A 27,587-nucleotide genomic window follows, 5' to 3' on the forward strand; every position below is an offset into this window, starting at 1 on the left:
TTAAGATACCAAACATTGGGTATAGGCCAAATTTATATCTTATCATGGGCTCATCTTACTTAGTGTTACTATACAAATCCCTAGATTTATTGAAACAACAATTAATTAAGCTTGTAAATTATCCGAAATTGTCACAGGTGCGGCTTATAATAACAACATGATGATATAGTCGAGGAGGCTTAGCCCAAGCGGTAAAGTTGAGGCATCAAAGATTCTCTTTCAAGAGATCATTGGTTTAAGTCTCACCGACATAATGTGGATTGTATTTTGTTTGAATGTTGGATTATATTGTTTTTGTTTAAATGTATGAATATTTAATCTAATTTATAATAGTATGATTGTTATTTGATTAACTCAACTGTTATATAGATACATGTATGTATCTCTTTAAAAAAAATGATGAAATAGAGTTCACTTATAATTTTACTCGTCATAAGTTCTCACGTTTCCTTTTTGTCTATCATAGTTGTCAATTTGAAATAAACTTGTTATAAAGCATTTAAAAAATAAATAAATAATATAAAATATTGATACAAGAGTAAATTGAATCCGGTTATAAATACTTTTGGGATTATTTGAGACGAATGAATTAATATTAGGTAAAGATAAAATTATTGTGTGGAGTAAATGACAATATTTATGATTGGTAGGTCTATATATTAATTAAAATATATACAAATATAAAATATATCAACCCTTGCATGTTTCATCTAAAAATTTCACTTTTCATTTATTTATATTGAATAATATCTAAGATTATGAAAATTATAAATAATGATGATAGTTAATTTTAATACTCTATGCAATATGCATGCACCAAAAACAATACACAATCAGATCAAAATGAATCCCAACTTTATTTATGGTATTTTTGCGATTTTTTGGCAATTTCTTCTTCTTATTATTATTATGATATTTATATTATGATATTTATAGCATATGTAATCATTTCTATACCGGGCTTTTTGGTTTTACAGAAAATCGGTTTATAGTTTTGGATTTCATTAAATATGTCAGCCGGATTATATCAAATTAATATGCAATGATATGAACCCAAAATATAAATGATAAATTATTTAATTAAATTAATTGACAAAATATTTTTTTTATATGAAAGGATAACATGATAAAGTATAATTATATTTTATATATACAATGTATATCATATTGGATTCAATATATATTGCCATATGTATAACATTTACATTTCTTATTCAAAAGTTGGGCAACCCTATTTTTTTTCTTTCACTTTTTTTGCAATTTGAATCTAGAGTTGGATTTTTAGAAATTTGTTTAGGTTTCACAGTATATTACTTTATTTTATTGTATCCTCGCTGATTTTTTTAATTTCATAAAAGTTGTTAATATATTATTATTATTATTAACTTAGTACTCAAAATAATTAAAATTAGTAAATAAAAATATATTATGTGTATTTCAAATCTAAAAAAACTGAAATTTAGACAAATTCTGAAATGCAAAAGGTAGAAATGAAATTTTTTGTTGTGCAAATTTGGACTATTTGTGTTTGTATTTTATATATACGTTTATGTACTTTGAGTTACTATAAAATTCATTTTTAGCTTAAAATTAAAAATATTGATCGGTGGTACAAAAGTGATATAAAAGATCTATTTGCTATTTAATTTTAGTGATATTTATTGCATCATTTACTTAATTTATCTGAATTAAACATCGATTTTTTTTAGAATTAAACATCGAAATTAATAGAATTATTAATGAATTTGTTAGTATTCCTTTCCACGTCGCATTTATGGCTTATAGTATAAGTTATATTTCCATACATTTGTACTTTTTTTGAAAAGCATACATTTGTATACTTAATTTATCACGTTTCTAATTAATTTCCTACGTAATTCTAGAGTGTACTATGTTTAATTAATATTCTACACTCCAATATTCATTTAATAGTTCATCTAAACCTAAAGAAAAATCAAGGCAAATGCAGCTACTATTTGTGGATAATTTCCATTTTTTATAAAACGTGATTAAATAAGAAAACTATGGAAAATCACATTTAAACACTTCTTTGGAATTTTGTTCATTCTTCATAAATGACATTTTCCCATTTGATTTTGCATTTGAAAGTTTTCAAAAAACAGGAGCAAGTGATTATAAGTGTGTTACCATATATGATCAGATCCAAAACTCCATTTGTGGCAAATATATATAATTCAGTTTTGATATTCTTTTTTATGGGTAAATAAATAAATTCGTAAAATAATAAAATAAGTGAAATCATCATCAACATCTCCATTACTCTTCAATGCATATAGCTTTGAACAATTTCAATTTAGGGCATATGATAAAGTATAAAAGTAACGATTCCAATGTTTCCAACAATGAAATCTATATGTAGTGATCAATTGCTCAAACTATTTTACATTTATTGACATTTTGGAAATCCCCATTTATTCTTTAATCTATGCCCAAATAGCACATGTAATACAGGATGCAAAAAATAAGTGAATTTCTTCTTTGGCAATATAATTTTATAATTAAGCCCCCAAAATAAGTTTTCCAATCTATTTTTTTTAATCTTATAAGCAACAATCATTTTCCAAAATAACTCAGCAATATTTTTTATCTTCATCGTATACATTTGAAGTTCTATCTCTTCACTTAATTTTCTCTCTCTAACTATTATTTTCTCTTTCTAATTTATAAGCCTAATTATTTTGTAAGTTCGTCAAACATATTATAACATGGTGAAACTTATAAGTTTTTTAAAATAAGTTTAATTAGCCAAACACTCCCTTAGTGACGTTGTCGTGTAAAACCTAGTATATAAGCCCTAAATGAATTAGCTAGTGAAACCTAAAAACCTAATTACTTGTATATAGGTACGTAGATGATTTATTTCTAGGTAAATAAATAATACGCTAATTAGATACACACACGTTTACGTAGGGTAAAAACAACTAAATGTACAATATCCTAATGTTTGAACGTTTCTTAATATTGTTTCAATATGTTTAAATAATTATAAAAGGTTAATTGTATTAAAAAAATCACAACTATTGGATTTTGAATGAACTATGTCAAAAAACCCTTAATCAAGAAAGATGATTATCCAACAAATCTTGTTAAATAGGTCTGGTTAGTCGACCAGACTGTTCAGCTCACGCAGTATATATAGAAAAAGCAGCATTAACGACCGAAATTAACGATCGAAATTTTCGATCATTAAAATATATAGTTACCGTAAATTATCATTAAAATACGGAGTTATCGACTGATTTATAGTGATTATTTTGCTATATACGAGACACTCGCAAGTTGCAAGTAGCAAGTTTTAAAATTTTGTGATTTTTTTTAATTTTGTACTATATGTTACCAACATTCAATTTAACATTGCATTATTTTATTTTTACGTTTCTTTCATTAAATTTTAATTTCAACGTATACATTTTATTTATTGTGCTAAAATATTCGACAGGTTGCGTAATGGATATATCTAACCGGAATTAACGACTTCGTAATTAATTACAATTAAAGTTAATTACAAATTTAATACTTGTCTTCCCACGCACGAGAAATATTTATTTATTGTGGTATCATATTCGACTGGTGGTGCGTATTTTAGCCGGAATTTATCATAAAAACAAAGGCTAGGCCGATTAATATTAGGGACAAAATAATATATACCCATTTTAAAAAATATTCATTTTTTTTATAAAATATATAAACCATACTCATTTATAACTTTTTTTTTCATTATGTCATTAGTATATTTTGCAATAATGTATAATGTATCTTTTAAGAATGTTCAACCGCTAATACTCGATTGTTGGACTCGCAATGATCGAACATATTGAGCATGAGTATATTTATCACAAATACACTAATGCTCGACATACTCGACTCGCAATGGTCGAGCATGTCGAGCTTTAGTGCATTTATCATTAATATTCGTCAAGGTTGACTTATATTGGTTGAGCACGTCGAACAAAGTTCACGATTTCGACAAAATTTGCAAGTTAAGGTAAAGGTAATTTTATCTTTTTAAGTTCGAAATTGATATTTTATAGTATATTTTTTTTACGGTGAGTAATAAAATCAATCATTAACCCTTAAAATTACGTAATTGATTAAGTGATACGATATTGATCGTGTGATCTATGAGTGATGATCGTGTAATTAATTACAAAGTCGTTAATTTTTGGGGTTATGACCAAAATACACGGATTTTGATGAAAAATGCATTTTTCATCTAAATTTTCTATTATGCAAAAAAAATTATGTATTTATATTTAAATTGCAATTTTCACCTGAAAGTGACTTCCAGTTAAATTAATTAGAGTTTAATATAGCCCCAAAAAATAAAATTTTAATTCAGAACCTTGTCCAATCTTCATATTATATGCAAAATACACTAAACAAATAATCAAAACATAAAATATTGAATTAAAATTTATTTTTTGTGGTCAGACTATAATTTCGCCGTAAATCAAACTCAGGTGAAAATTAAAATTCAAATATAAAATTTATACAATATTTTTTCTAACTTAATTAATTCAAAGTTCGGATAAAAATTTCAATTTTCATCAAAATTTGTGGATTTTTTTTTTTACTATAAACCCTTAATGTTTTACACAATGCAAGTGTATAAAACATGGAATTGGACATATTTTCTTTGGACTAGGTCCATTAAAATGATGTTATAATTGATAAGTATGGAATTATATTTGACAGATTTGCCTTGGACTAGGTCCATTAAAATGATGTAATCGATAAGTGTTACGATATTTATAATGTGATCTAATGAGTGGTTTCGTGCAATTAATTACGAACTCGTTAATTTTTAATATATAGTGTATGCATATATATAAAAACATGGAATTTGACTGTAAACAGTGTTAGTGACTGCTGGGTAAAATTATTTACTTTTGATAATGTATATATAAAAAATACTATCTATTAATTTGTGAAAGTTTTTACATAATTATCGTACAATCGTGTTTGTGTAAGAAAAGTGAATAATAACTAAAATTGTAGTGTGCATGTGTTGGTCTAATGGTAAAAAATTAATGTCTAAGATCTGAGATCTTGAATTCAAGTCTTCCGTCGTGCGATATTTAAATTTCTTTATTTACTTATGTAATTTATAAAAAACAAAATTATTATGTGCTAGCCGATCAATGTTTGTGCTAGCCGAACACATTATTTTCTGACCAGCTTGATAGGATATTAGGTTATTTTCGGGTCAACCCTATCATGTGTCGACTATTTAATTACGAGCTATTTTTGATGGATATTGAAACACGCATTTAGATACACCGTATAAATATGAAATTAACAGCAACAGTTTTCATACTTTATAACCTTTTAGATAGGTAAAAAAATTATTTGGAGACCTATCAAAACAACAAAATTAATCAAAGTTAAAAATATTAATGCTTTAATAAACAGTACATGTTTTTTCTCAAGATAACCATGTATCTCACTCCGATTTTGTGAATGTACGTAGAAAATATTCTTCAAATTGAAGAAATCATTGTTTGTCAATTTGGATTCAAATATTTATTTATTCACAAAAACTTGGGTACAATCATGTTTACTCGCACTCAAATTCAAACTTGCATCTTGATTCGAATCCACATCTTAACTCAAATCGTGCAAATGACATTATTCGATTATACAAATGACACTGTAACATTTAAAATGTTATAGTTTCATTTTCAATCTTATAGTGTCATTTACAATTTCTATAGTGTCAATTACACGAAGTGTTATTTTTTAATAGTGTCAATTATACACAGTGTTATTTATAATGTTATAGTGTCATTTATATAATCGAATAATATCAATTACAGACAATGTCATTTATATAACCGAATAGTGTCATTTACACGGTCCGAATCAGGGTGCGAGTAAAAATACAAATCATAATACAATCCGATTGTACGGTACACTCAGTTATACCCAAGACCATCTCTTATTTCTTTAACAACTCTTGACCCATTAGATCGTGACTCTGTAGCGCACAAATTCACAATTTCACAGAATATATATGCACACTTAGAATTAAAATCCAAATTTGGAAAATCATGTAACCTAATTATACTTGTACACTCATTATTTTATTTTTGAATTTATTCGCTTATTTGTTTCCCATGGAAAAGTGAAGGCCTAATAACAATCAAAATTAAGAAATCATTCTCTTTATTTGCGTTTATAAATTAAAAAAGAATGAAAATTAAGAAATCGTGAAGCACATTGCACATGCATAGAAAATATTTTTCAGGTAGGAAATTCCATAATCTAAACTATATTATAAAAGTCACGTCAAAGATTTTTCATTCTAACAAAGGTTATGTAAAAAAACGTGATTCATGAATTTTATTTTAAAAGTGAGAGACAAATTTATAAGTATCAATCACAATCCCGTTTAATGTAATTACAACTCAATAATCAAAACCGGCCCATATCCTAGTCCTACCATTTGTGGCTGGAAATTTTAAATAAAAAGTCATATTCTTATCCATTCAGATATTATAAAAATAAAAAACAAACACTAAGATAATAGATTACAATATAAAATGAATATTCTGCTTAGAATGACGCCCACAAAGTTTATTGGTCGTAAATTCATCTATTTTGTCCATAAACAACGAGTAAAATATTTTTTTAATCGTGAATTGACTTTATTTTATCTACAATTAGCAGTCACAAAGCTTTTTAGTTGTGAATTGATCATATTTTACCGATAACTCACAACCACAAAGATTTAATCTTAATCGTGAATTCATTCTTATTCATGTGAATAAAGGGCAAAACACTACTTTAAATCGAAAAAATGACTGTTTTTTTTTTTTAATTTCTACGACTATTTATTATCTTCACTTACAATATAATTTTTTGATACTTAAAGTAGTTATAATAGTTTTGTTTTTGGTATTTCCCAAACAGATGATAAAAAAAGTCTACTAATTAAGATTCATTTTTGTTGTAATATTTGGAAACAAACTTGAAATATTTTATTCCCTCAAAAAAAAAAAAAAACTTGAAACATTTTAAGCTTATAAATACAGAACTATTTCACAATCCGACGCCAACTATAACTAACTAACGAGACTAAAAATAGAAATAAAACCAAAGTTAACTAACAAACTAGTCTATTTTGGTAGGGCTGCTCTAATTAAGACGTTTAGGGTAGCAATTAGCAAATAAAAAAATGTGCATACACCAACCCAAACCATTTATTATATTCAGTTTAATTTATTGTTTATAGTGGAAAAATCTTGCCCTAAACTTGGCCATACTACAAATAAGAGTAGATTTTTCACAAAATAGGCTATGTAGTTTTGGATAAGTACTAGAATGATATAATTTTGAGTAATTTCCATAGCAAATAGGGTTTAGCAATTACACTGCGTATCATTCAATTAATGCCCAAAATAAATAGGGCTTAGGTAGATATTGAGACACACGTTTAGGTACATTCTATGACTATTGAAACTAATTATATAGGGTTAATTGTCTGCAAATATATCAATTATATCTAAATTATGATTTTTAATCTAAACTTTTATTTTTTTAGAATTTGACTTGAGCACAAAGCTTGCTGATTAATAACTTGATTGTGTGGAGTTCGATGGCAATTCGAATGTATCGTTGGAGAGCTCTCGATGCTATCTTTCTAATGATCTTTATATTATTGGAATTTGATCACCGAAAGTGACTGAAAATGACATAAAAGTTGATATTATGAAACTTTATGTTTTCTTTTTTCCGACTATATTCGGCGACCAAAAGAAAGATAACGTCGAGAGCTTTCCAACTGTTCCTTCGGATTGCCCATCGGACTCCACACAATCAAGTTATTGATCAACGAACTTTGGGGCTCATGTCAAATTCCAAATAATAAAAAATGTAACACCCCAATTTTCATAAACTTTGCAATTTAAAAGTTTGAAGAACTAATAGATAAATAAAAAATCTTGACTATCAACGTTTAAAATAATTTAAAATCAACTTGCCAAAACTAAAGTAGTAACATGAAAAAAATAAAACGATAAACTAAAACTTAACAAGTTCAACTTAAATTTTCTATGCAAAAACTTTATCTTTAGTCATTCTCGACTTTCATGGCCACCTCAACTCCAGAACTGCAAAACTGAAAAGATAAGGAGTGAGCATATTGAAAATATACTCAATGAAGAACCATGCACATATTCACATACGCTTAAACATGCAAATAAATCACATTGTCATACACATATACTGATAATCTGATGGGCGAACTGAAAGCCCCTGAACATGTATTTCAACATGGCTGAATTTCTGAACATGTATTTCTACATGGCTGAACATGTATTTCAACATGGCTAATTTTCTGAACATGTATTTCTACATGGCTGAACATGTATTTCAACATGGCTGATATTCTGAACATGTATTTCTACATGGCTGAGCAAGTATAATCAAACATGAACTAAGAGCATATAAAAACATACATGAATATAACCACAAGCATATAATCCCTCACCTGAATCTTGCTTTAAAATATCTTAACGAATCCTAAATTCGTTTATCCCATAAATAAAAACTAAAACTTCGTAGACTAGCGCTTGGTAAAAAAAAAGACGAAAGAAAAAAAAATACATATGAATTTGGTGGTTGTCTCTCTAATTTCGTTCCTTGACTCCTACATATATAAGTTTGAAAAAAAAACTATTGATAAGTTTGAATTCTATTCCAAGTTGGTCTCTTAATGGGATGATTAAAACAAAAATTTAAGAATGATCCATATGAGTTTTAGTGGGCATAGGAAACCTAAATAAAATTTGTAAACCTTTTCAATAATGAAAACTCACTCCTGTGCATATATAAAAGAATAGATTAGCTAATTCAAAAATAAAATTAAATAGATTAATTCAAAACTCATTCTCGCATAATAAATAAATAAATTTGTTATTTGTTAGTTAAATTAATATCTCTGCTCATACTTTAAAGTAGCTACAAACTAACTATACATAATTGTCACTAATATCTTCTATTTCCAATAAGATTAAGAATAAAGATGATAAAAGAGTTATAGTTCTAATAGGAATCGAATTAATAATAATAATAATAATAATAACCTATACTAATTTAATGCTGCATATATATATATATCACGTAATTATCTTTAAAAAAACTATAACAAGAAAATAATAATAATTAAACTTATATAATAAATCTAAATATTCGGGGTGTTACAAAAAAATTATGTATTTTTTTACCAAAAAAATAAATCTGATTAAAAACCAAAATTTGGATATAGTTTGTGTATTTGTGTGCAGTTAACCCTTAGCAATAACATGCTTTAATACTTCATAAACTTTACAAAATAAGAAGAAAAATGATTTCCATTACTATTTTCTAGGAAAGTTCATAAGCAATATCTTTCTGTGGGAGTAAATAAAGTGCTTCTTTTTTAGATGATTGGTAAAGAGTAATAGGAACTTATAAGTTTGGCCAAAAACACTCCAAGTAATAATCAAGTAGATATTAGAAAAGAACACTAGATCGTCTCAATGATTATATACATTACTAGCTATTACTTCTGCAAATACTACCTACTTAACTTTTCTTCATGCAAGAGCATCTGCAGGCTACTAGTACTTGGGGCCAATTCAACCATCTCATCGTCCTCGTCCTCGTCGCTGATCCATCCATAGCACGGTCTGCGCTGGCCACCTGTTGGAACTCTGCTCACCGGTTGGGGAACATAGGCTGGACCAAGATCAACTCCTACCCCCATCTCTTCGTGCTCTTCGACATCCTATGTAATGGTAGAACTCAGCTATTAGCTAACATCAACTATAAGATATACAAACTTGTAGTTCATAGTTAGAAGATGGGAAGTTATTTTGATCATAGATATCTCAAGCTTATGGGGTTTTAAATGCAGCTATGGGGTTTAATTTTAAGCTGCACTTCAAGGATTTATCATGAAATTGATAAGTTTGGTGCCACAGATTTGAGAAACATCTCACTAGCCAAAAAAAGAAATTATTTGCAGTCAGAAAGTTTCAAGAATGAAATTCAGAAGCACCAAACAAGTGTTCTACACCTCACACGTTGCCTAATTCTTACCCAAAAACCACTCGGATATGACCCTTGAACCCCTACCATTTCATCCTCTCAAATGATTCCTACTCCAATAAAGAAGATTAGAACTACTGAACTAAAAGTTTCAATCACTATACGAGAATAAAAGATACGTAGCAAACAAAGAACCGTATTTCCTACCCTCCTATACCCGAAGCATGGCACAACTTCAAATGTGAATGAAAGATTTCATTCCACACACAACAAACCCACAATTTATAGCATAGTTGGTAATACAATTTCCTGGAATAGCATAGGAGTTACCTCAAAGCCCGAATCTCGTCCCTCAATATTCTCTCCTTCAAGTTTAACCTCTTGGCAGTATATAGGTAGCTCCACAAGCTCATCATAGGTAGCCACTTCATCACAAAGTTCTTTGCCAGATGCAGGTTGCTTGAGACTCCCTTTTGAACAACTTTGTACTGGTGGAAGTGGCTCTTCATGCTCATCATAAGTAGCCGCTTTATCAGAAAGTTCGTTGCCGGATGCAGGTTGCTCGAGACTCCCTTTTGAACAACTTTCCGGTGGCGAAAGTCCCGTCTCATGCCCTAGCTGATCCCCCTCCGGCTCCTCAAGAATTGTGTCAATGAGCAACTTATATGCAGCCTCCTCTATGAATGGCCACCCACCATCACCATAAACCTTAAAACATCAGAACCAATTCATGCCTCACTTCACACAGCAAAACTAAAACAGAGAAAGCAGAGCACAGCATTTCGAAGCAGCATAACATTCTCAACAACAGCGACTCATTCCACACTAATCAAATAGCAACATCAAATAATCAACTACTGAAACAACAGATTTTAGAAATTAAGATTAACAGAATCAGCAAAACCTTAAGAAGTTTCTTCACGGATTTGCGCACAGCGTCGGCGGGGAAACCCATGGGGCGCATGGCGTCTAGCGCAGCGTCCATTCTCCCCAAACCTACCTGCAAAAAAATTCCAAAATCTGCATCATCACGAGATTTTCGCACGATTTTGAATCAATGTAATCAACTCCATACACATAATTTAGAAGAAAAGGCGATGATCAAGTAATGGAGAAACCTTCGAGCGTCGCCTCCTCGGAGCCATTTTTCCCCTGAATGCAAAGAGACTGGAGATTAGAAGAAGGCAGGAGTTAGGAATGTAAAATCTAGGTCTACGAGCGCCAACGAGCTACACCACAACTTCATACACTTCAAAATCGAGCACAAAGTCGCATCTGTCACTGATCAATCAAGTTTTTCAAAAATTTTGGTTTTCGTGAACGATTTCCGAGACGAGTATTGAAGGGGGAGATAGGGAGACAGATTCATGCTTGTGTTGTGTAGAAACAAGCGGAAAAAGATGATGCAAATAAGATCAACGTTGGGTTTAGGGTTTTGGTGAAGCAATGAGTGCATGATCTCTCCCAATGGCCAATCATATTTTTATCATTTTTGCCAAATAAAAATGAGATGGGATTTTTAAAGTAACAATGGTTAATTTTTATTCATTTGCCGTGCACTAATATAGGAACGTTTTATTTTGATAAAAATAAAAAAATAAAAAAATAAAAAAAATATGACACAAAACCGTAATTGTCTAATAAATGTGTAAAGGTTTTTCACAAAAAGAAGAAGTAATTTAAGTCTCGGAAATAAAATCTTGAAATGTGAGGAAACTTTTATTTTTATGAAAAAGAGTTTTAACAAATAAAATCGCGAATTATTATGAAATTATAATTTTAACGTGATTTTTTTGTGATGTCTTTTCAGTTTTCACAATTTCGCCTTCCTAAATTTTTTTCGATTGTCAGAGTATTATCAAGGACATGTAATTTTAAATATTCTTTTGTTGTGATCTTCTCTTTGATAATTTTTGCGTGTCATTGTTAGGCCTATTTGTAGTAGCTTGATTCGATCCTCACATGAAAAAAATTGGCCGAGCGAAATTGCAAAAATTAAAAGGTATAGTGATTTAATTCGTCACACTTTAAAAGTCACATTAAAATTATAATTTTGAAATAGTTCGTGATTTTATTTGTCAAAACTCCTTATAAAAATATGCATTTTTCAATCATATTTAATAAAAAGTGAGTATATTTTTATTAAATGTGTACAAAATATATACTATATTTTTATAAGAAATTATGACTAATAAACTCACAAATTAAGTATTTCAAAATTATAAAATAAAAGTGAGTATTTTTACCCATTAACTAAAGTGTTCAATTGTGCATGCACTCTATAATCGCACTTCTTGAATTGTGCGTCGTAAAATAAACAGCTTGGCTCTTTTTTGTACGATTAGAATATAATAATTGACGCAATTTGCACACTCCATGAAAATTCAAATTTTTTTTTGTACGATAGTTTTTTCATGTAATTTTCTCTCTCTTCTCACCAATTATTTCCTTTCACTTTTATACAACTTCTATTTGCAATGCTGCAGATAATATTTAAGCAAATGCAGATAATATGTACTATTCAATACATCTCTCAACTAGACCAAGATGCCAATTTCAATCTCAAATGAGAAAACCACTGATTATAATACAAAGAATCGGCTGCAGCAAGTTTAGGCTTTAGACAATGTATTTTGATAAAGATGGAGACGAAAGAAAATAATATGAAAAAGAACTAAAGCACAAAAACTATAAATATAACAAGAAACAATATTAATACGAGAAACAATTTAACCATGAGCCACCGATTTGAAGATATTTTGTTCAAGTATTTCATCAAGGCATTACTAGCACCTTCGACATTTGCTAACGACTCATCCATGTTGTCATCAATCCTGATCATTCCAACCCAAGAAACTTGAATCAGAAAGGAGTTACACGACGTTGTCCAACAGAAAACGGTCCGAATGTTACCTTATCGCCAGCTCCCCTTGCTGCGCAACCATGGTAGCCAAATGTGTGAAAATCCCACTGAGTTCTGTAATCGTAGACTCCACGTTCTGAAGAGCAGTAGTTCGATTTTGATAGATGCTTTCTTGCCGAGGAACCACTTGCTGCAACATTGCAGCTTCCATTTGAGGGGATGGACTGGCATCTGTACCCATTCTTCGCCTGCAAATAGAAAATTTATATTATGCAAGAAGCTAGGCATAGGGACTTACGTTGCACAAAAACTACTTAGACATGCCGCTTATGACTGCAAGAGGAACTCTGTAAAGATAATTTAGTATGACTTCCAGGAAATATAGGCTTTCCACGGAGCAAGCCCACACACCGTTTTTATCTCATGTTCTCTATGGTGCGAATTTTTTTGTAACACCAATCCTTCCTCTCATGATAATTTTGTCACACCAAGCCCCATGATAATATTATCTACAATTGGAGAGCAAAGGAGGGAGAAGACCTGCTGCCCTAGGAACATTTTCCATCTTGATCGGGAATATTTATCTACGCTACTAAATATGTGAAAAGGGTGGAAAAGCAAGGAAAATAATTTTATTCCACCTTTTCTATCAAAGAGAACACACCCTTGGTCCCCAAGTGAACTAGAAAATAAGAGTTGATGCAACAGAAAGCATTACATTACCAGATGATATTTATCCTACACAAGGTACAAACAGTTTTACATAACCAAAAAAGCATCACATGTAAGAGCATACCTTAGTTGATTGCGCTCTTGAGTACCATTTCCTATTGCTCTGAAATTAAAAAAGATAGAGAAGGAAAATATTAGAGGCGAAACATATTTATGTACAACACAACACAAATATGTAATGTCTTCCACCAAAAGGATTTTCCCCACGCACTCACCTTGAATACTTCCCAAAAGTATTTTCCCCAAAACAAACAATTAACATCTAAACATTACTCTGACATTTTATACTACAAAAACTACATTGAACATGGACTATCTCATTCGAACATAATCCAGATAAACTTCACTGGGTTTCACCTTCACTATTTGGAGTAACGAATAAAAGCATTTAAAAATGGAAAAGCCACAGTGGAATAGGACATCACATTTGAAATTGGTCATGCTTGGGATTACAAGGTCAAAATTGATTAATTACAAAACCAACTAAGCTAGTCCCTACAACAAGTATCTTTACAGACCAACAGATTTGGGGGAAAATGGACACAGTTTATCAATCAAGATCTTGTAAACCAGATGCAACATTTGAGCAAAAAATGTCAGACTATAGATACCTGACCGCCACAGTAAGTTGCATTAAAATCACAAGTATCTTCGCCGAAACGCAATTATCCAACAAGTACAATATCAACATCTGTAAGGGACCAGCCAAAAAGAATTTACACTGATGGTTGCAGATTTGTTCCAGATGAATCAGATGAGCTCAACCATGGAGGTGGTTCCGACACAGTATTAGGTGGTTGTTTTAAAGGATTCTCCCTTGATACAACAGTGGAAAATAACTGTTTCCGGTTCTCACGAGCCTTGATATTCTGTTTACAAGTAAATGGATTAGGAAAAAGATCCTAACATTGCCACTCATTGGTTAAGAATGTAAACATGAACTATAGGAAATGTACCTTTGTCGTAGTAGTCAATACATCTTGAAACTGCTTAGTCACATTCATAAGTCTGTTCTTTAAATCATCACAAACAGCAGTCAAATGAACCACTCTATCCCCTGTATAATTTCCATCAGCCATCTCCAGGGTTTGGAGTGATTGCATATCAGAAATAGCCATATTAAGTGCAGTGATATCATTTTTTATCAAGGCTGTTAGTTCTTCATTTTCCTTGCTCCGATCATCAAAAATAGATGACCTTTTGGTTACTGTAGCGATAAGAGTACGTATTAAAAACCTGAGGACAGCATAATAATACGATGGAAGTAATCTAACATTTATTGAAAAATTCATATATAAATAAGACTTGAGTATAGTATCTTTTATCTCCGAAGGAAGTATTTTAGGCGCGTTAATATGAGATGGGACATAGGTGATGGCATTAAATGCCAATAAAAGCTAATGAAGATGAAACTTAACGACTGAACTCTTTATGCATCTACCATAAGAAAAATAAGCAAGGAAAAGATGTCAAATAACCAAACGACTGAACTCTTTATGCAATATAGCCGGATCCACACTGTTTAGATGTGACTAAACATGCCAAAACTAAGTTGCTAAAATGAATTGAAAGAGTTCAATATAAGACACTAGCTCTGTCATTAGCACTGGCAGGACCAGATTCCAATTCAACGAAAAATATTAGTCTTCCCCCGACCACCCTCTCCACCAATGAAAATGATAAAGACAGCATACTAATCAGAACTCTGGAATATGGCAATCTTGCTGTTTGTGAGCGGATTAAGACAATTCCAAACATGCCTTTTTACCTGATATAACATGTAGTCTACTGATCAACTTGCATATAATATAGTAAATTGTTCAATAACCGGTGATTGATTATGATAATCAAAATTTCAAAGGTTGATCAAGTATTACGGCCATCCATCCTCAACATTTATAATCTAGCAAACCAAAATGACAATCATACTCTCGCGGGGCCGAAATCTGTTAAATCATTGTAATCAATTAGCAGATCAATTAACGCAGAAAGGAAATGGCTCAAAAACACTTCGACTCCATCATTTCATAAAAGCAAATAGAGCTACATCCATAAAACCTAACATTTAATCGACTAAATAAACATCATCAATTGAAATCACAAGATTAACCGGAACCGAAAGGACAGCATACGGTTAGATAGACGGTCGATTTTCTGCGCGGTTTGGTGGATGCGAAGGCCTATTCTGGAAGCCTTCTTGTTGAATTCGGACCGATCCGGAGATACTGCAATCGAGTCGTTCCATTGCGGTTGCGGCGGAGCTGCTGCGTTTCCACCGATCCTTCTCAACGTCTGCGACAGCGAAACGAACTCCGACGTCCGATCACGGAACGGCGAGGCGCCGGCGGCAGCCATAAAAATGAAACGTGCAAAAAAATAGAGGGAAAAATATCTTTTGCCGGGATGACAAAATTGATTGTGAAAACGTGTTTAGTCAATTGAAAAAGCGCGGGTCACATCGTTTGCTCGATTTAATTGGTTCTTAGTCACCATCGTTGTTGGCATATGGCTTCTTTCACAACAATAGAGCTCCAATTTTGATATTTTACCCTAATGCACATTTTATTTTAGGATTATTTACAAAATTACACTTAAACTATGTCCAAATACAATAATTTTGATATTCACAATCCCATGTTGATGTAAATTAATTTTGTTTTCAAATTTAGATTATTCATTTTTAATACAAAATAGTTGTGTTGACAGTTGAAAATTCACATAAAATTCGTATACAATTTAAAATATTGACATTGGATTATTCTTTTAGGATTAATTACACCTTTTTTTCGAAAGTGTCACTGAATTAAATTTAAAAATAGACCACACTTCTGTGGGTAACGTATTAGTGCGCAATAAATTGTTTCATTTTATAGTCTACATTAGCAATAAAATATTCATGTGGAATTTGTACGCGATTTGAAATAAGTTTTTTTTTTTTTTTTTTTTTTGTCAATACACTTTCTACATAAGTTCGCGAGTACGCTTTCCACATAAGTTTTTTTTATTGCCAATACAATTTTTCGATACCTAAAAATAAGTTCGTTCCAAATTTAAGAACAATGTCAATTTATTAGATACTAATCTACTATTATAAAAAAAAACCTTGCATTTATAAACCAAACACGCATCCTTTAATACTAAGGAAGTGTTCGATTGCTTGAAATTATTTTATCCCCATATTATTTGAGAATAATGTTACTAAAGGATTATGTAAAGATTAATAAACTGTGACTATTCTTATATGATATTTATCTTAAAATTAAACAATGGATCATATCATACAACTAAATAAATATTACTTCATCTGTCCCAATTTAATAGCCAATTTGAGATCGCCAAATATTCGGGAGTTCCTTTATTCAATTCTTTTCCTTCTTCTTGTTGCTAAATATCTCGTTTGTACACATCTTCTCTTTGTTTCCCAGGTCTCTAGTGAGTTACAGACAGAGTTCGAAAAGGTCAAATGTTTGATGATTCCATCATCTATGATTGAGTTACGAAAAATTCTGGATAAGTATCCTACTTCTGCATCGAATTCTTTTTGGTTAAAGAATCCATTTCTAGCTAGTTGCTCTGGAACAATTAGGAGACTTTCTTTTCTAGATATGAGCTTTTGGCGGCAACATGCTTGGTTCCGCTTATGGAGTCAAATCACTACGTTATAAGAAGAAACATTTGAGTAGTACTGGATACAATGTTAAGAAACAAATAGTTTATAATAAACAAAAGAGATAAATTAATTTATTTAAGGATATATTTGTTCAATGAAAAGACAAAAAATTATATGCGGCCACATTAATATATGATGTAAATAATGTATTATGTGAGGACTGAGGATATTTGTTGTGTATTGAATTTCTATTTTATAAATAACCTATTAAAATGGGGATGTTCAAATAATCTTTGAAATTGAGCCCAATGGAATTTTATGAGCCCAAAAAGGATGCTAACGCGAAGTATCTATAACCGTTGAATCGATCTATCCGGATCCCCATCGTTAGACTGATTTACCGTACTTCATTTGACCTATATAACGCCTCTGAGGTAAATTATAGGGTTTTTCACTTTTACCTCTCCTCCTCCGCGCAACCACCGTCGACAAGTTGAACTCACGGCAGCTCGCGATGGCTCCGAAACTATCCAAGGCTGACAAAAAGGTCAACTACGACAAGAAAATGTGCAGTTTGTTGGACGAGTACGCGCAGGTGCTGGTGGTGGCCGCCGATAACGTCGGATCGAAGCAGCTCCAGAACATTCGGAAGGGTCTGCGAGGCGATTCCGTCGTTCTGATGGGTAAGAACACCATGATGAAGCGAACCGTCAGAATTCACTCCGAGAATACCGGCAACACCGCGATTCTCAGCCTCGTGCCTCTGCTTGTTGTAAGTCTCGTAGATTTTTATGTCGGTTTTCTTTATTTTCATGCGAATTGTTGGCGTTGGTGGTTGTAGAGAAGGAAATGTGCATGTTGTATGCGTGTGTGCGCGCGCGCGCGCGCGGGCGTCTCGTGCTGCAGATTACGTGAAATGTTGTGCTGCTGCTTTGAATGATTTTGACCTTTGTTACGTTATTGGAGTGTGGTTTTCGACGGAGAAATGTGAATTGTGTAATTGGCGATTTATGTTGTTATCTCGCTAATTACTGCAGCTTTACATGAGTTTTGGCGCGATGTAAATGCAGAAGGTGTGTAATTATTTATTCGTGCAATTGGTTCGAGGCAATTTGTCGTCGACTTATTTATTTTTTGTCAAATTTTCCATTTCGCTTCGCCACGCATCAAAATATACGCCATTGACGAACTGGATTCAAGCTCCCCAGCTTAGTGCGCTTTCCACTCATTTTGTATCGTGTTTTTTTTTTTTTTTTTAATTTATTTAATGACTCACGTTTATTATAGTGGAGTACTGTTAATTAATAATTTAATATCATGGTAACGGTCTAATAAATTTTAGTCACATTTAATAGTCTAGTAGGTGATCTAGTAGCTTTGGATGATTCATGGCACATTGATCCTTTCTAATTTTTTTTTTTCACAAGATGTACATGAAATTATATATGGCTTTGCCACGGCGGCATTTTCTACTTCAAAATACACGAAAACGCTCAACTTTCTTTAGCCTTTAACTTATTTGTTTGTTGCTCTCTTTATCAGGGTAATGTCGGATTGATCTTCACCAAGGGCGATTTAAAGGAAGTCAGTGAGGAGGTTGCAAAGTACAAGGTTAATGACCTAATGCTTGTCTTTCCCCAATTCGTATATTTGCAATTTACCTGCTCATCCTTGCATGTGTTCTTTTCTTGACAATGATAACTCTTGCTAGCTCTGTTATTTCATGGGTTGAATCCTGCATATTTGATAAATTACTAGCTTTGCTCTTAGATTGGGGTAAATTCAACAATAATCATGAATCAATGTAGACTATTTAGAACTTCTTTTGGGACATTCCCTCTTTGCTAACACAACGATAGCCAGATTTGAAGTAATTACTCTTTTCATTGACTCTCTCCTCTCCCCTTTTTGTCTGTTCCTTATGACACCTTTTCTTCCATATTCTGTTTATCATTATTATGAAAAATGAAAAAATAATGATAAGCTCGAAAATTCCATGATTTAACAATGCAGATTTGGATTTCATGATTGTTCGAAGTTGGAGTTTTTGGGTCAAATTGATATCGAATTGGAAAGTTGATTTGAGTAGTACGAAAAATTTGTCGTAATTTTTTTTATCCATCTACGAAAAATTTATCACTTCCACTATAGTATTAGGGTTCGCATAACTTCACTTATGTTCAAAATGATCCCTTACTCCACTACAACTTCACTCGTATTATATTAAAATTCATGTCGATTACAATGTGATAATTTTTTTAATAGATCCAAAATTTGGCATGTCACAATAAGCTGGTTCTGTGACTTGAAAACTGTATCTTTGTTCTTGTGAGTTGTGGAAGATGAGCACATGCTTACAGTTCTTCTGCTTACTACATAACAGGTCGGAGCACCTGCTCGAGTCGGCTTGGTAGCTCCAATCGACGTCGTCGTCCCGCCTGGAAACACCGGTCTTGATCCATCACAGACTTCCTTCTTCCAGGTTCTCATCACTATGACTCAATTTCTATTTTGGATTATCCCACTTCAAATGACCCAACCCAAATTTAGAAATAAAATTGGGCATTTAACACTATTTTTTGGGTTGTCCCACCACTACTTTACACCTTTATCACACATTTTTTAATCTCAGTGTCCAATTTTTTTTGGGATCATTTGAAGCCAGAGACTGAGGGAGTAGTTTATTAGCCTCATCTCTATTTCTCAGTTAAAGTCTCATTTAGCCTCTTTAACAGGTTCTCAACATTCCCACAAAAATTAACAAGGGCACGGTCGAAATCATCACCCCTGTGGAGCTCATCCACAAGGGTGAGAAAGTGGGATCCTCTGAAGCCGCATTGCTCTCCAAGCTTGGCATTAGGCCGTTCTCGTACGGCCTCGTCGTGCTCTCCGTCTACGACAACGGATCCGTCTTCAGCCCCGACGTGCTCAACTTGACAGAGGACGACCTCGCCGAGAGGTTTGCGCAGGGCGTCTCCATCGTCACTTCCCTGTCGCTGGCCATCGCGTACCCGACCATCGCTGCTGCCCCGCACATGTTCGTCAATGCGTACAAGAACGCGCTGGCCGTCGCCGTGGAGACCGACTACTCGTTCCCTCAAGCTGACAAAGTGAAGGAGTATCTTGCGGTTCGAATCAATTTTCTCTGAGGCACTCTCTCGTGCAACCGGTTGCATTGTTTCTGAATAACACTTCTTCAACGTACAAATAACACTTGAAGAAGAAGTGTCATTTCCCGAATGAAGTAGAGTCATTCTGGAAATCGGTTGCAACGGGTTGCACAGAAGTATTTGTGATTTTCTCTAGCATTGATGAGACCTTAAGTTTTCTTGCTTTTGTTTTATGTTCATGTTTTTTTCTTTCTTGTTTTGGTAAATAATGCAGGATCCTAGCAAGTTTGCGGTTGCGGCTGCGGCTGCTCCGGCAGGAGGTGGCGCTTCTGGTGGTGCCCCTGCGGCCGCGTCGAAGGAGGAGGAGAAGAAGAAAGAGGAAGCGGACGAGGAGTCGGATGATGATTTTGTTTGCAACCTTTTCGATTAGGTAATATTAGTGAGTTCAGTGAAAGGCTACCTTTGGGCTAAATAATTTTGGCTTTATGTTATTTAGGAGTTAGTTTCCACTTCTTACCAAATATTTTAGAGGTAGTTAGTTTGTAGTGGAATGTGAATTGTTTTGGTTAGGCCATTGAAGAAAGAGTCGTTTTCCCTCGCAAAATAAAAAAAAATATATAAAAAACATGATTAATCTTAAGTAGCATTATCTCGAAATTAAGTATCGGGTCGGTATCTAATCAGCTAAACAAGATATTATTAGACTAGTACAAGCCTTATCTCGATTCAATAAAACTTGATTACTGTGTGATATCGAAGAAGTTTGTATTTATATTTTTTAAGGAGGCCCATTTTTTGATCTTATGGGCTGATTTTGTGGCATATTCCATGCCTTTAATTTATTTGCTTATTAGACTTGTTATCTCCAAATATTATTTATTATGGCGTAAGGGGATGGACATGACAAACATATGTTGCATTTCTTTTCAATATATAAGAGATGAAAAAACAATTTACCATAAAGAATTTCGAATGATTCAACTTTTCAACCAACACCAACTCATGCATTAAATCATGCACACGTTGATGGTTTCATTTATATGAACATCCCATGAGAGTGGAGTGGTGTATCAATCGTTGAACAAATGAGCACAATAACAAAGTTTCAAATTAGTATTGATTAGGCAAAGTGACGACAAGAGCAAGAGCCGAATTAACTTTGTAATGTTTGGCTTTGTTCTTTTAGAATTTGGACAAATATTTGAGAGGGGAAAAAAAAAAGGTAAAATAATTTGGGGAAATTTAGCAATGGAGAATTTTGTTGCTGAAAATATTCTGGATTTTTTTTTCTTTTAAGAATAAAGAGACAATATCATTTTTACATATTGAAAAGGAACGGAGGCATGCAAATGCCATAACAAAAAGCGCCACGTGTAATAATGTAAAAGGGAAAGAAAACACAGCCTAGTTTTGAATGAGGCGAAGGCACGTGTCCATGACTCATCTGAGATTGAGTTCGACACGTGTCGCTCATGCAGAGATGGAAACGGGTCCGGTGGAACCTGAACCGGCCCAATGATTGTTTTCGGATTAAAAAAAGATTGTTGAGTATATTAATAATGGAGAAAAAATTGTACGAATATATTGAAAATAATAAAAATATATTTTAATTAATATTATGAATGGTGAAAAAATGAAAAATAAAGGTAAATGAAATATTTATAAATAATGGATATAGTAAAAAAATATGTAAAAAGTTCTTTTGTGGACGTCTGAAAAAAAATATAAAATTCTTTCGTGAACAGGAGTAATATATTTTTTACTTGAAAATATTTATATATTATAGTTTGTTAATGTTTTTATAAATATATATGTCTCAAACAGTAATAGATCCGGCCCCAGCACTTAGTAATAAAAAGATAATTACTCTTATTGTTTTACTCATGTGATTCACAATTCCAAATATTATTTAAAAGATTTCTCAATGTGAATGAGAGTTTTTACTTTTTATGATATAACTTAAAATATTTTTGATTGTAATATGTTATATTTCATTCGTCCCCCAATTTCATGTCTTTTTTTATTTTTAATAAAATTGTTCCACACAACCCCGTAAAAAATGAAAGTATTATTCTATTTTATTCATTTTAACACTCTCATAAATACGAGACTTTCATTTCATTCACAAGAATCATCTTATTGAAATTTGTGTTATTTTTAAAGGGTTATGAAAGTAAGGGATGGATGTAGTATTTCATAATTAGTTATTAATTACTTAGATGTAAAGTTTATATTGTATATACTAAATTAGTGTGGTGTGATTGGAGGAAATCCCATCAATGTGCACTTTTTAAGTTTTTTGCCTGTTTCTTTTCAGTAAAGTCTAAAGAGGGTGGACTTTACATGTCATATATCTCAATACATGTTATTTGCATATGATGTCTTCTCCTAATCGATATAAAATTAAAGAAAGGCAAAATTAACCTAAATCCCATGTCTCTTTACAATCATATATTCACCTAACCTACAATTTTGGCCCTCGAGAAAAAGGGCAACCTAGTCTCCATTACATATGAATTTGGAAGCTACTATTATCTATATATATATCTATACTATATTAAAAAGGTAGTTATAATAAAATTGAAAATTTATGTTTAAACTATATTTTCTTTAACTTGTTATTTGTTGTTTTATTTATTTCCAAAATTGTGAAACTCGATTAATTATAAAATATTTAATATGCATATCAAATTAAAGATTGCGATAAGAGCTTTAATTTGATATATTTTATACAAACATTTGATTTAAAATGTACAAATTAACTTTGTTTAAATATTAAAATTTTATAATTTCTCTCTCCTCTCTCATCTTTTTGAAAAAAGTGTATTTTTAATTCTTTTTTATTAGTATTTTTTTATTTTTTAACTTAATTTTTTTTGCTTTTCATAATATCAAATTTTATTATTTTATTTTTTATTTTTTAATATTCAATTCAAATATATTTAGTTAAAATTAATTTTTATTATATTTATGAGTATGATAATTGATAATAGAGTTTACACAGCTCCACTCACTTTTAAAGTGGACCCCGACTTTAATAACAATTTTACTCATATTTTGTTACTCACGTTTAAAGTGGACCCCGACTTCAATAACAATTTTACTCATATTTTGTTATCATTTTCAATGTGATAATTTTTTTTTGGAGACCATGGTACAATTGTAAAAGAGTTCAAATATTGGAATATAATTTACAAGATGTTACTCCCTTCGTCACATTACAAATATCACATTACTTTTGAGCACATGGATTAAGAAATATGTAATTAATAGATAAAATGAGTTGGTGGAAGTTATTTAAAGATTAGATATAGAGAGAAAATATATTGCCAAAAAAGAAATTAGACATTTTTAATGGGACGAGAGAATATTTTTTTTTAATAAAAACAAATAAATAAAGCAAAAAGAAAAAGATTTGACCGACATGCCCCAGTTGTAGTCCGCCATTGATGAAGCTGCCCCACAACTGGTCCTAAAAGCGCAACGCTTGTTTTTGGTGCTTACTAAATATCGTCTTCTCATATCTTCCTATCCTTCTATCCCTCATCCGATTCTTCCCTTCATCTCCCCCTTTTTTCCATTTTTTTCTTTTCTCGCAATTTTTTTTTCTTTTTATATATCTCCACGATAATCTTCCTACTCATTTCCACTCAAACTTCCACGGCTCATCACAGTTTATCCGAATTCCGTGAGTTCCCCAAACCCTCTTCGCAAAATCTAATCTTGCTCACTCCCCCCTTCTCTTGTAGTTGCTTTACGTTTCTATATTTGCAATGCATTCGTTTAGATTAAATGAAAACATGGTTGTAGTTTCGTTTGTGTGAAATAGAAAAAGGTGAGCTACTTGCAAGCATGTGTGTGCGTGCGTGCACATCTTTTGTAAAAGCTACTTTGGTTTGATTGAATAAAATTGCGATGGCGGTGGAAATTGGAATAGAGTAGAATTTTCTAAAGGAAGATCTTTATGCATCTTGACTTATTAATGGAGTACTATTTAATTAATTACTCGTGTTTACATTTTGTATGTCACAGGTGGTGATTCATTGAGTTGAAAGCAAGCTCAAGATCCGATTGAGAGAGCCCTTTTCTTTCTCTCTATCTCATAAATATTTGCTTTTTGGCTTGTTTTCATCTCCTCCATGAGATTGAAAAGCCCCCCTTTTCACGGGCTTTCCGTTTTGTGGTTTTGACTGTTTCTCCCTTTCCTATTATTAGTGGGCATTCCTCTCTTTGTGCTCTGCCTTTGGCCTTATTTTGCTGCAATCTGCTTTTGTTATTACCTCTGCGTGGCTTTGGTCTTTGTGGGACTAGCAAAAATTATGAGGCTCAAACCTGTTTCGCCCACTGCAGATTGCTCACACCATGCCTCCTTCCAACCCTTCTTCACCTCATCATCCTTCCGCTTTCGAACCTCTGAAATGGATGGGCCTCTATCCCTTGTCTTCTCCCCCAAAACTCTCCTTAAAACGCGGTCTTTTAGCAAGGTCTCCAAGGGTAACAACATTATTAGGCGCTCTTGCAGCTTGAATTTGGATGAGAAGCCCTCCTTCCACGTGGAGGCGTCGGCCAAGATGATGTCGAATGGTCCACGGGAGGAGGAAGGGCGTAAGAAGCAGCATTGTGCCATTTCGAACGGCAACACCCCTTTCTTTGGTAGGCAAGGAGGGAGGAGGGATCAGAAAGACTCCTTCTTGGAGTCCCGTTTCGATTTCTTGGAGCCGATGATGCTAGGGATTAAGCCGGAGTTCCCGGATTGGCCGGATAAGGACACGGCCGCGTGGACCGTGATTGAACACAAGGCTAATAGTTTGGACATTCCCCTCTCCCTTAGGATGATCAAGAAGAAGCTGCAGCTGGAGGAGGGCTTTGCTGGCGGGTCCATGGAGGGGTCGGAGGCGGAGGGGGGTGGCTATTGCTCCGTGAAGGCGGCCTTTGCCTCGATGGTGTTCATCATCGTCGAGCTGCAGAGCTGCGCCTTGCACATGAGGGAAGCTCTGTGTGATGAGGATTTGGATGTGATCACATCCAAGGTGCAGAAGGAGATGCATCTGTCGTTCGTGTGGCTGTTCCAGCAGGTGTTCTCGAGGACACCGGCCTTGATGCTCGACGTGATGGTGCTCTTGGCTGATTTCAGCGTGCATTCGACCTCCCACAACACTGCGATAGGTGGGGAGGCCCCGTTGTTGGGAGCATTGCTTGAGCCTTCTGAGCGGAGTGAGGCTCGGCAGTATCAAGAGATAAGCTCGTCGTTGTCAATGCTGGTCACGGATAAGGGGGCCACCCTGGAGGAGCAAACGGAAGGTGGGAATCTGCCTCCGAGCATCTATCCGAGTAATGAGTTTGGGAGCGTGGCAGAGATGAATCTGTGGGATTCAATGGTTGATGAAGCTAAAGATATGCGGGAAGGCGTGGACGAGGAGGTGGTTCTTGATCACGACACCATGAAACACTTTGTTTCGCCCGTCTCTGTGGAGATCGAGCCCGATACCCACCAAGATTATCTCAGGACAGACCTATTGTACCAGATGCACATAGCCATGGAACCTAATAATTCACTCTTGCTATTGAACTATGCGCGATTTCTGCAGGTTGTGGCACGCGACTATCAAAGGTGATCTCTTGTCGATTCTCTTATCTTTTGCTTCTGATTGATTCTATGATGTTAGGCCACATTGATTGTCTCAGTTTGTTTTCTAGTGTTTTACATAATCTGTTGTAGCATAACTAGACCAAGAGATGAGATGAATGACTGTTGATGCATGAAATTTGATTTGAAAATAGCTAACCAACAATGATCATATTGTTAGTAACTTTTGTTGGAATATTTTCATCTTCTTTTTGCAGAAATCCAAATGATTCAGATAAAAATATTTACCTTGAAATCATGTATAGTTGTTGATCATGAATGGTAAATGCCCCCTTAGAGATTTTGAGTGACACTAATCTCCATTACTATGTATGCTTAGGCTGATCCAACTACAATTTTGAGCTTTCTTGATCATGTAAATCCTTCAATGTCAATCTAATCTATCACGCAAAGTAAACGCCTCGTTAACCTAATTCCGGTCTTTCCCAGTTTCTCACGATAGGTTGCCATTGTGTCGTATTGAACAGGTCCGAGGAATGCTTCAAGCGGGCAGTGCAAGCATCGCCACCCGATGCAGAATCTCTCAGCCAATATGCCAACTTCCTATGGACAGTGAGGAAGGACTACTGGGCGGCCGAGGAGAGCTTCTTGCAAGCTCTGGCCCTCGAGCCAAACAACGCACACTATGCTTCCAGGTACGCCAACTTCTTGTGGAGCACCGGTGGCGAGGATACCTGTTTCCCCCTCAACAATTCCCAAAACGTGTAGGGAGTCGTCTAGCATCATCATCATCGTATAGTGATATAAGAAGAATAAAAATCCGATCGTGCCTTGCGTTTCCGGACACACTAGGACTGTGGAAACTCCTCCACATTGATCAATGGAACAAGGTGGAGATAGGTAGATATATTGTATGTATTTCATCAGGGCCGGAAACCCGGGAGCACGAAGAAATCTTTGTACGTTTTAGGCACGACAGCGAATAATCATAGTTTTCAGGCAACGAAGGCGAATAAGGTAGGGTTACAGGAGAAAGAGGGAGAGGTTTTGATGGGGTTGATGAGGAAGGAGAAGGAAGATTTTACAGCAGGTTTACAGCACAGTAAGAAATGCAGCTCTGAATTTTTACCAAAATTCTCAATTGTACAGAAAAGGTAAGTGATTTTGCTTACATGAGTGGCATTTGTGTGCTTGTTTACTATTCAAAAGGAGAAACTACATTTGTATATTATTACATAAATTTCTGCAGAGGTGCCATTCAAGTTTCTGTATGCTAATTTTTGTTGATTACTTAGATGTGAGAATTTGATGAATATATTAGAAAAGGAAGAATAAGGGGATGATATTGTCCTCATGAATGGGTGCTTTTTCCCCCCTCTGAAAAAGTATGTATATGGTTTTGTAAGTATGTAGTATATTGTTTAGTTTTTTTATTTAATTAGTATTTTGTTTTAGTTTCATATTTTATTTTGCTTATGATTCATTGTTTTTATACAAATAATTGTAGGTAATAAACAATTTATTAATTTCGATCGAAAAAAGATAAACCATTTATTTATATGTTTTAATATCTTATATAAAAATATATTTAATTGGATAATTAATACTTTTACTATAGTTAAAATGTATAAC

At 33.2% G+C, this 27,587-nt stretch overlaps 4 protein-coding genes across 5 annotated transcripts; 2 read left to right on the forward strand and 2 right to left on the reverse strand.

Annotated features, from left to right (window-relative positions):
* Nucleotides 1-9,411: 9,411 nt before the first annotated feature.
* Nucleotides 9,412-11,585, reverse strand: LOC131005827 (probable inactive histone-lysine N-methyltransferase SUVR1). 2 transcript variants are annotated; one of them, XM_057932924.1, is made up of 5 exons: nucleotides 11,302-11,533; nucleotides 11,172-11,205; nucleotides 10,958-11,053; nucleotides 10,384-10,761; nucleotides 9,412-9,790 (listed from the first exon to the last, which is right to left on the reverse strand). In XM_057932924.1, the coding sequence occupies exons 2-5, from the start codon at nucleotides 11,196-11,198 to the stop codon at nucleotides 9,581-9,583; spliced, it is 711 nt and encodes a 236-aa protein (XP_057788907.1). In that variant the 5' UTR covers nucleotides 11,199-11,205; nucleotides 11,302-11,533; the 3' UTR covers nucleotides 9,412-9,580. The 2 variants fall into 2 exon arrangements, with proteins under 2 accessions (XP_057788907.1, XP_057788906.1); XM_057932923.1 differs by having other exon boundaries at nucleotides 11,172-11,585.
* A 1,022-nt stretch (nucleotides 11,586-12,607) lies between these two features.
* Nucleotides 12,608-16,205, reverse strand: LOC131005828 (syntaxin-31). Its single transcript, XM_057932925.1, has 6 exons — nucleotides 15,781-16,205; nucleotides 14,605-14,855; nucleotides 14,369-14,517; nucleotides 13,713-13,751; nucleotides 12,967-13,164; nucleotides 12,608-12,887 (listed from the first exon to the last, which is right to left on the reverse strand). The coding sequence occupies exons 1-6, from the start codon at nucleotides 16,001-16,003 to the stop codon at nucleotides 12,728-12,730; spliced, it is 1,020 nt and encodes a 339-aa protein (XP_057788908.1). The 5' UTR covers nucleotides 16,004-16,205; the 3' UTR covers nucleotides 12,608-12,727.
* A 1,448-nt stretch (nucleotides 16,206-17,653) lies between these two features.
* On the forward strand, nucleotides 17,654-21,008 carry LOC131005830 (60S acidic ribosomal protein P0-like). The gene is made up of 5 exons (XM_057932926.1): nucleotides 17,654-18,030; nucleotides 18,801-18,869; nucleotides 19,642-19,740; nucleotides 19,994-20,386; nucleotides 20,643-21,008. Exons 1-5 carry the CDS (start codon nucleotides 17,773-17,775, stop codon nucleotides 20,796-20,798), a joined length of 975 nt encoding a protein of 324 aa, XP_057788909.1. The 5' UTR covers nucleotides 17,654-17,772; the 3' UTR covers nucleotides 20,799-21,008.
* A 2,802-nt stretch (nucleotides 21,009-23,810) lies between these two features.
* On the forward strand, nucleotides 23,811-27,415 carry LOC131005831 (uncharacterized). The gene is made up of 3 exons (XM_057932927.1): nucleotides 23,811-24,056; nucleotides 24,401-25,979; nucleotides 26,483-27,415. Exons 2-3 carry the CDS (start codon nucleotides 24,688-24,690, stop codon nucleotides 26,721-26,723), a joined length of 1,533 nt encoding a protein of 510 aa, XP_057788910.1. The 5' UTR covers nucleotides 23,811-24,056; nucleotides 24,401-24,687; the 3' UTR covers nucleotides 26,724-27,415.
* Nucleotides 27,416-27,587: the final 172 nt, after the last annotated feature.

This window comes from Salvia miltiorrhiza, chromosome 1 (assembly GCF_028751815.1).
Source record: "Salvia miltiorrhiza cultivar Shanhuang (shh) chromosome 1, IMPLAD_Smil_shh, whole genome shotgun sequence".
NCBI classification, from domain to species: Eukaryota; Viridiplantae; Streptophyta; class Magnoliopsida; order Lamiales; family Lamiaceae; genus Salvia; species Salvia miltiorrhiza.

What these genes read in the sequence shown, in the direction of transcription:
- LOC131005827 (XM_057932923.1), bottom strand. Translation starts at nt 11,198, where the DNA reads ATGGCTCCGAGGAGGCGACGCTCGAAG. An exon ending in CCGTGAAGAAACTTCTTAAG is followed by an intron (nt 10,762 to 10,957) that starts GTTTTGCTGATT and finishes TGATGTTTTAAG; the next exon opens with GTTTATGGTGATGGTGGGTG. An exon ending in GACGAGATTCGGGCTTTGAG is followed by an intron (nt 9,791 to 10,383) that starts GTAACTCCTATG and finishes ACCATTACATAG; the next exon opens with GATGTCGAAGAGCACGAAGA.
- LOC131005828 (XM_057932925.1), bottom strand. Translation starts at nt 16,003, where the DNA reads ATGGCTGCCGCCGGCGCCTCGCCGTTCCGTGATCGGACGTCGGAGTTC. An exon ending in AATCGACCGTCTATCTAACC is followed by an intron (nt 14,856 to 15,780) that starts GTATGCTGTCCT and finishes TTATCGCTACAG; the next exon opens with TAACCAAAAGGTCATCTATT. An exon ending in TATTGACTACTACGACAAAG is followed by an intron (nt 14,518 to 14,604) that starts GTACATTTCCTA and finishes ACTTGTAAACAG; the next exon opens with AATATCAAGGCTCGTGAGAA.
- LOC131005830 (XM_057932926.1), top strand. Translation starts at nt 17,773, where the DNA reads ATGGCTCCGAAACTATCCAAGGCTGACAAAAAGGTCAACTACGACAAG. An exon ending in CACAGACTTCCTTCTTCCAG is followed by an intron (nt 19,741 to 19,993) that starts GTTCTCATCACT and finishes CCTCTTTAACAG; the next exon opens with GTTCTCAACATTCCCACAAA. An exon ending in AAGTGAAGGAGTATCTTGCG is followed by an intron (nt 20,387 to 20,642) that starts GTTCGAATCAAT and finishes TAAATAATGCAG; the next exon opens with GATCCTAGCAAGTTTGCGGT.
- LOC131005831 (XM_057932927.1), top strand. Translation starts at nt 24,688, where the DNA reads ATGAGGCTCAAACCTGTTTCGCCCACTGCAGATTGCTCACACCATGCC. An exon ending in GTGGCACGCGACTATCAAAG is followed by an intron (nt 25,980 to 26,482) that starts GTGATCTCTTGT and finishes CGTATTGAACAG; the next exon opens with GTCCGAGGAATGCTTCAAGC.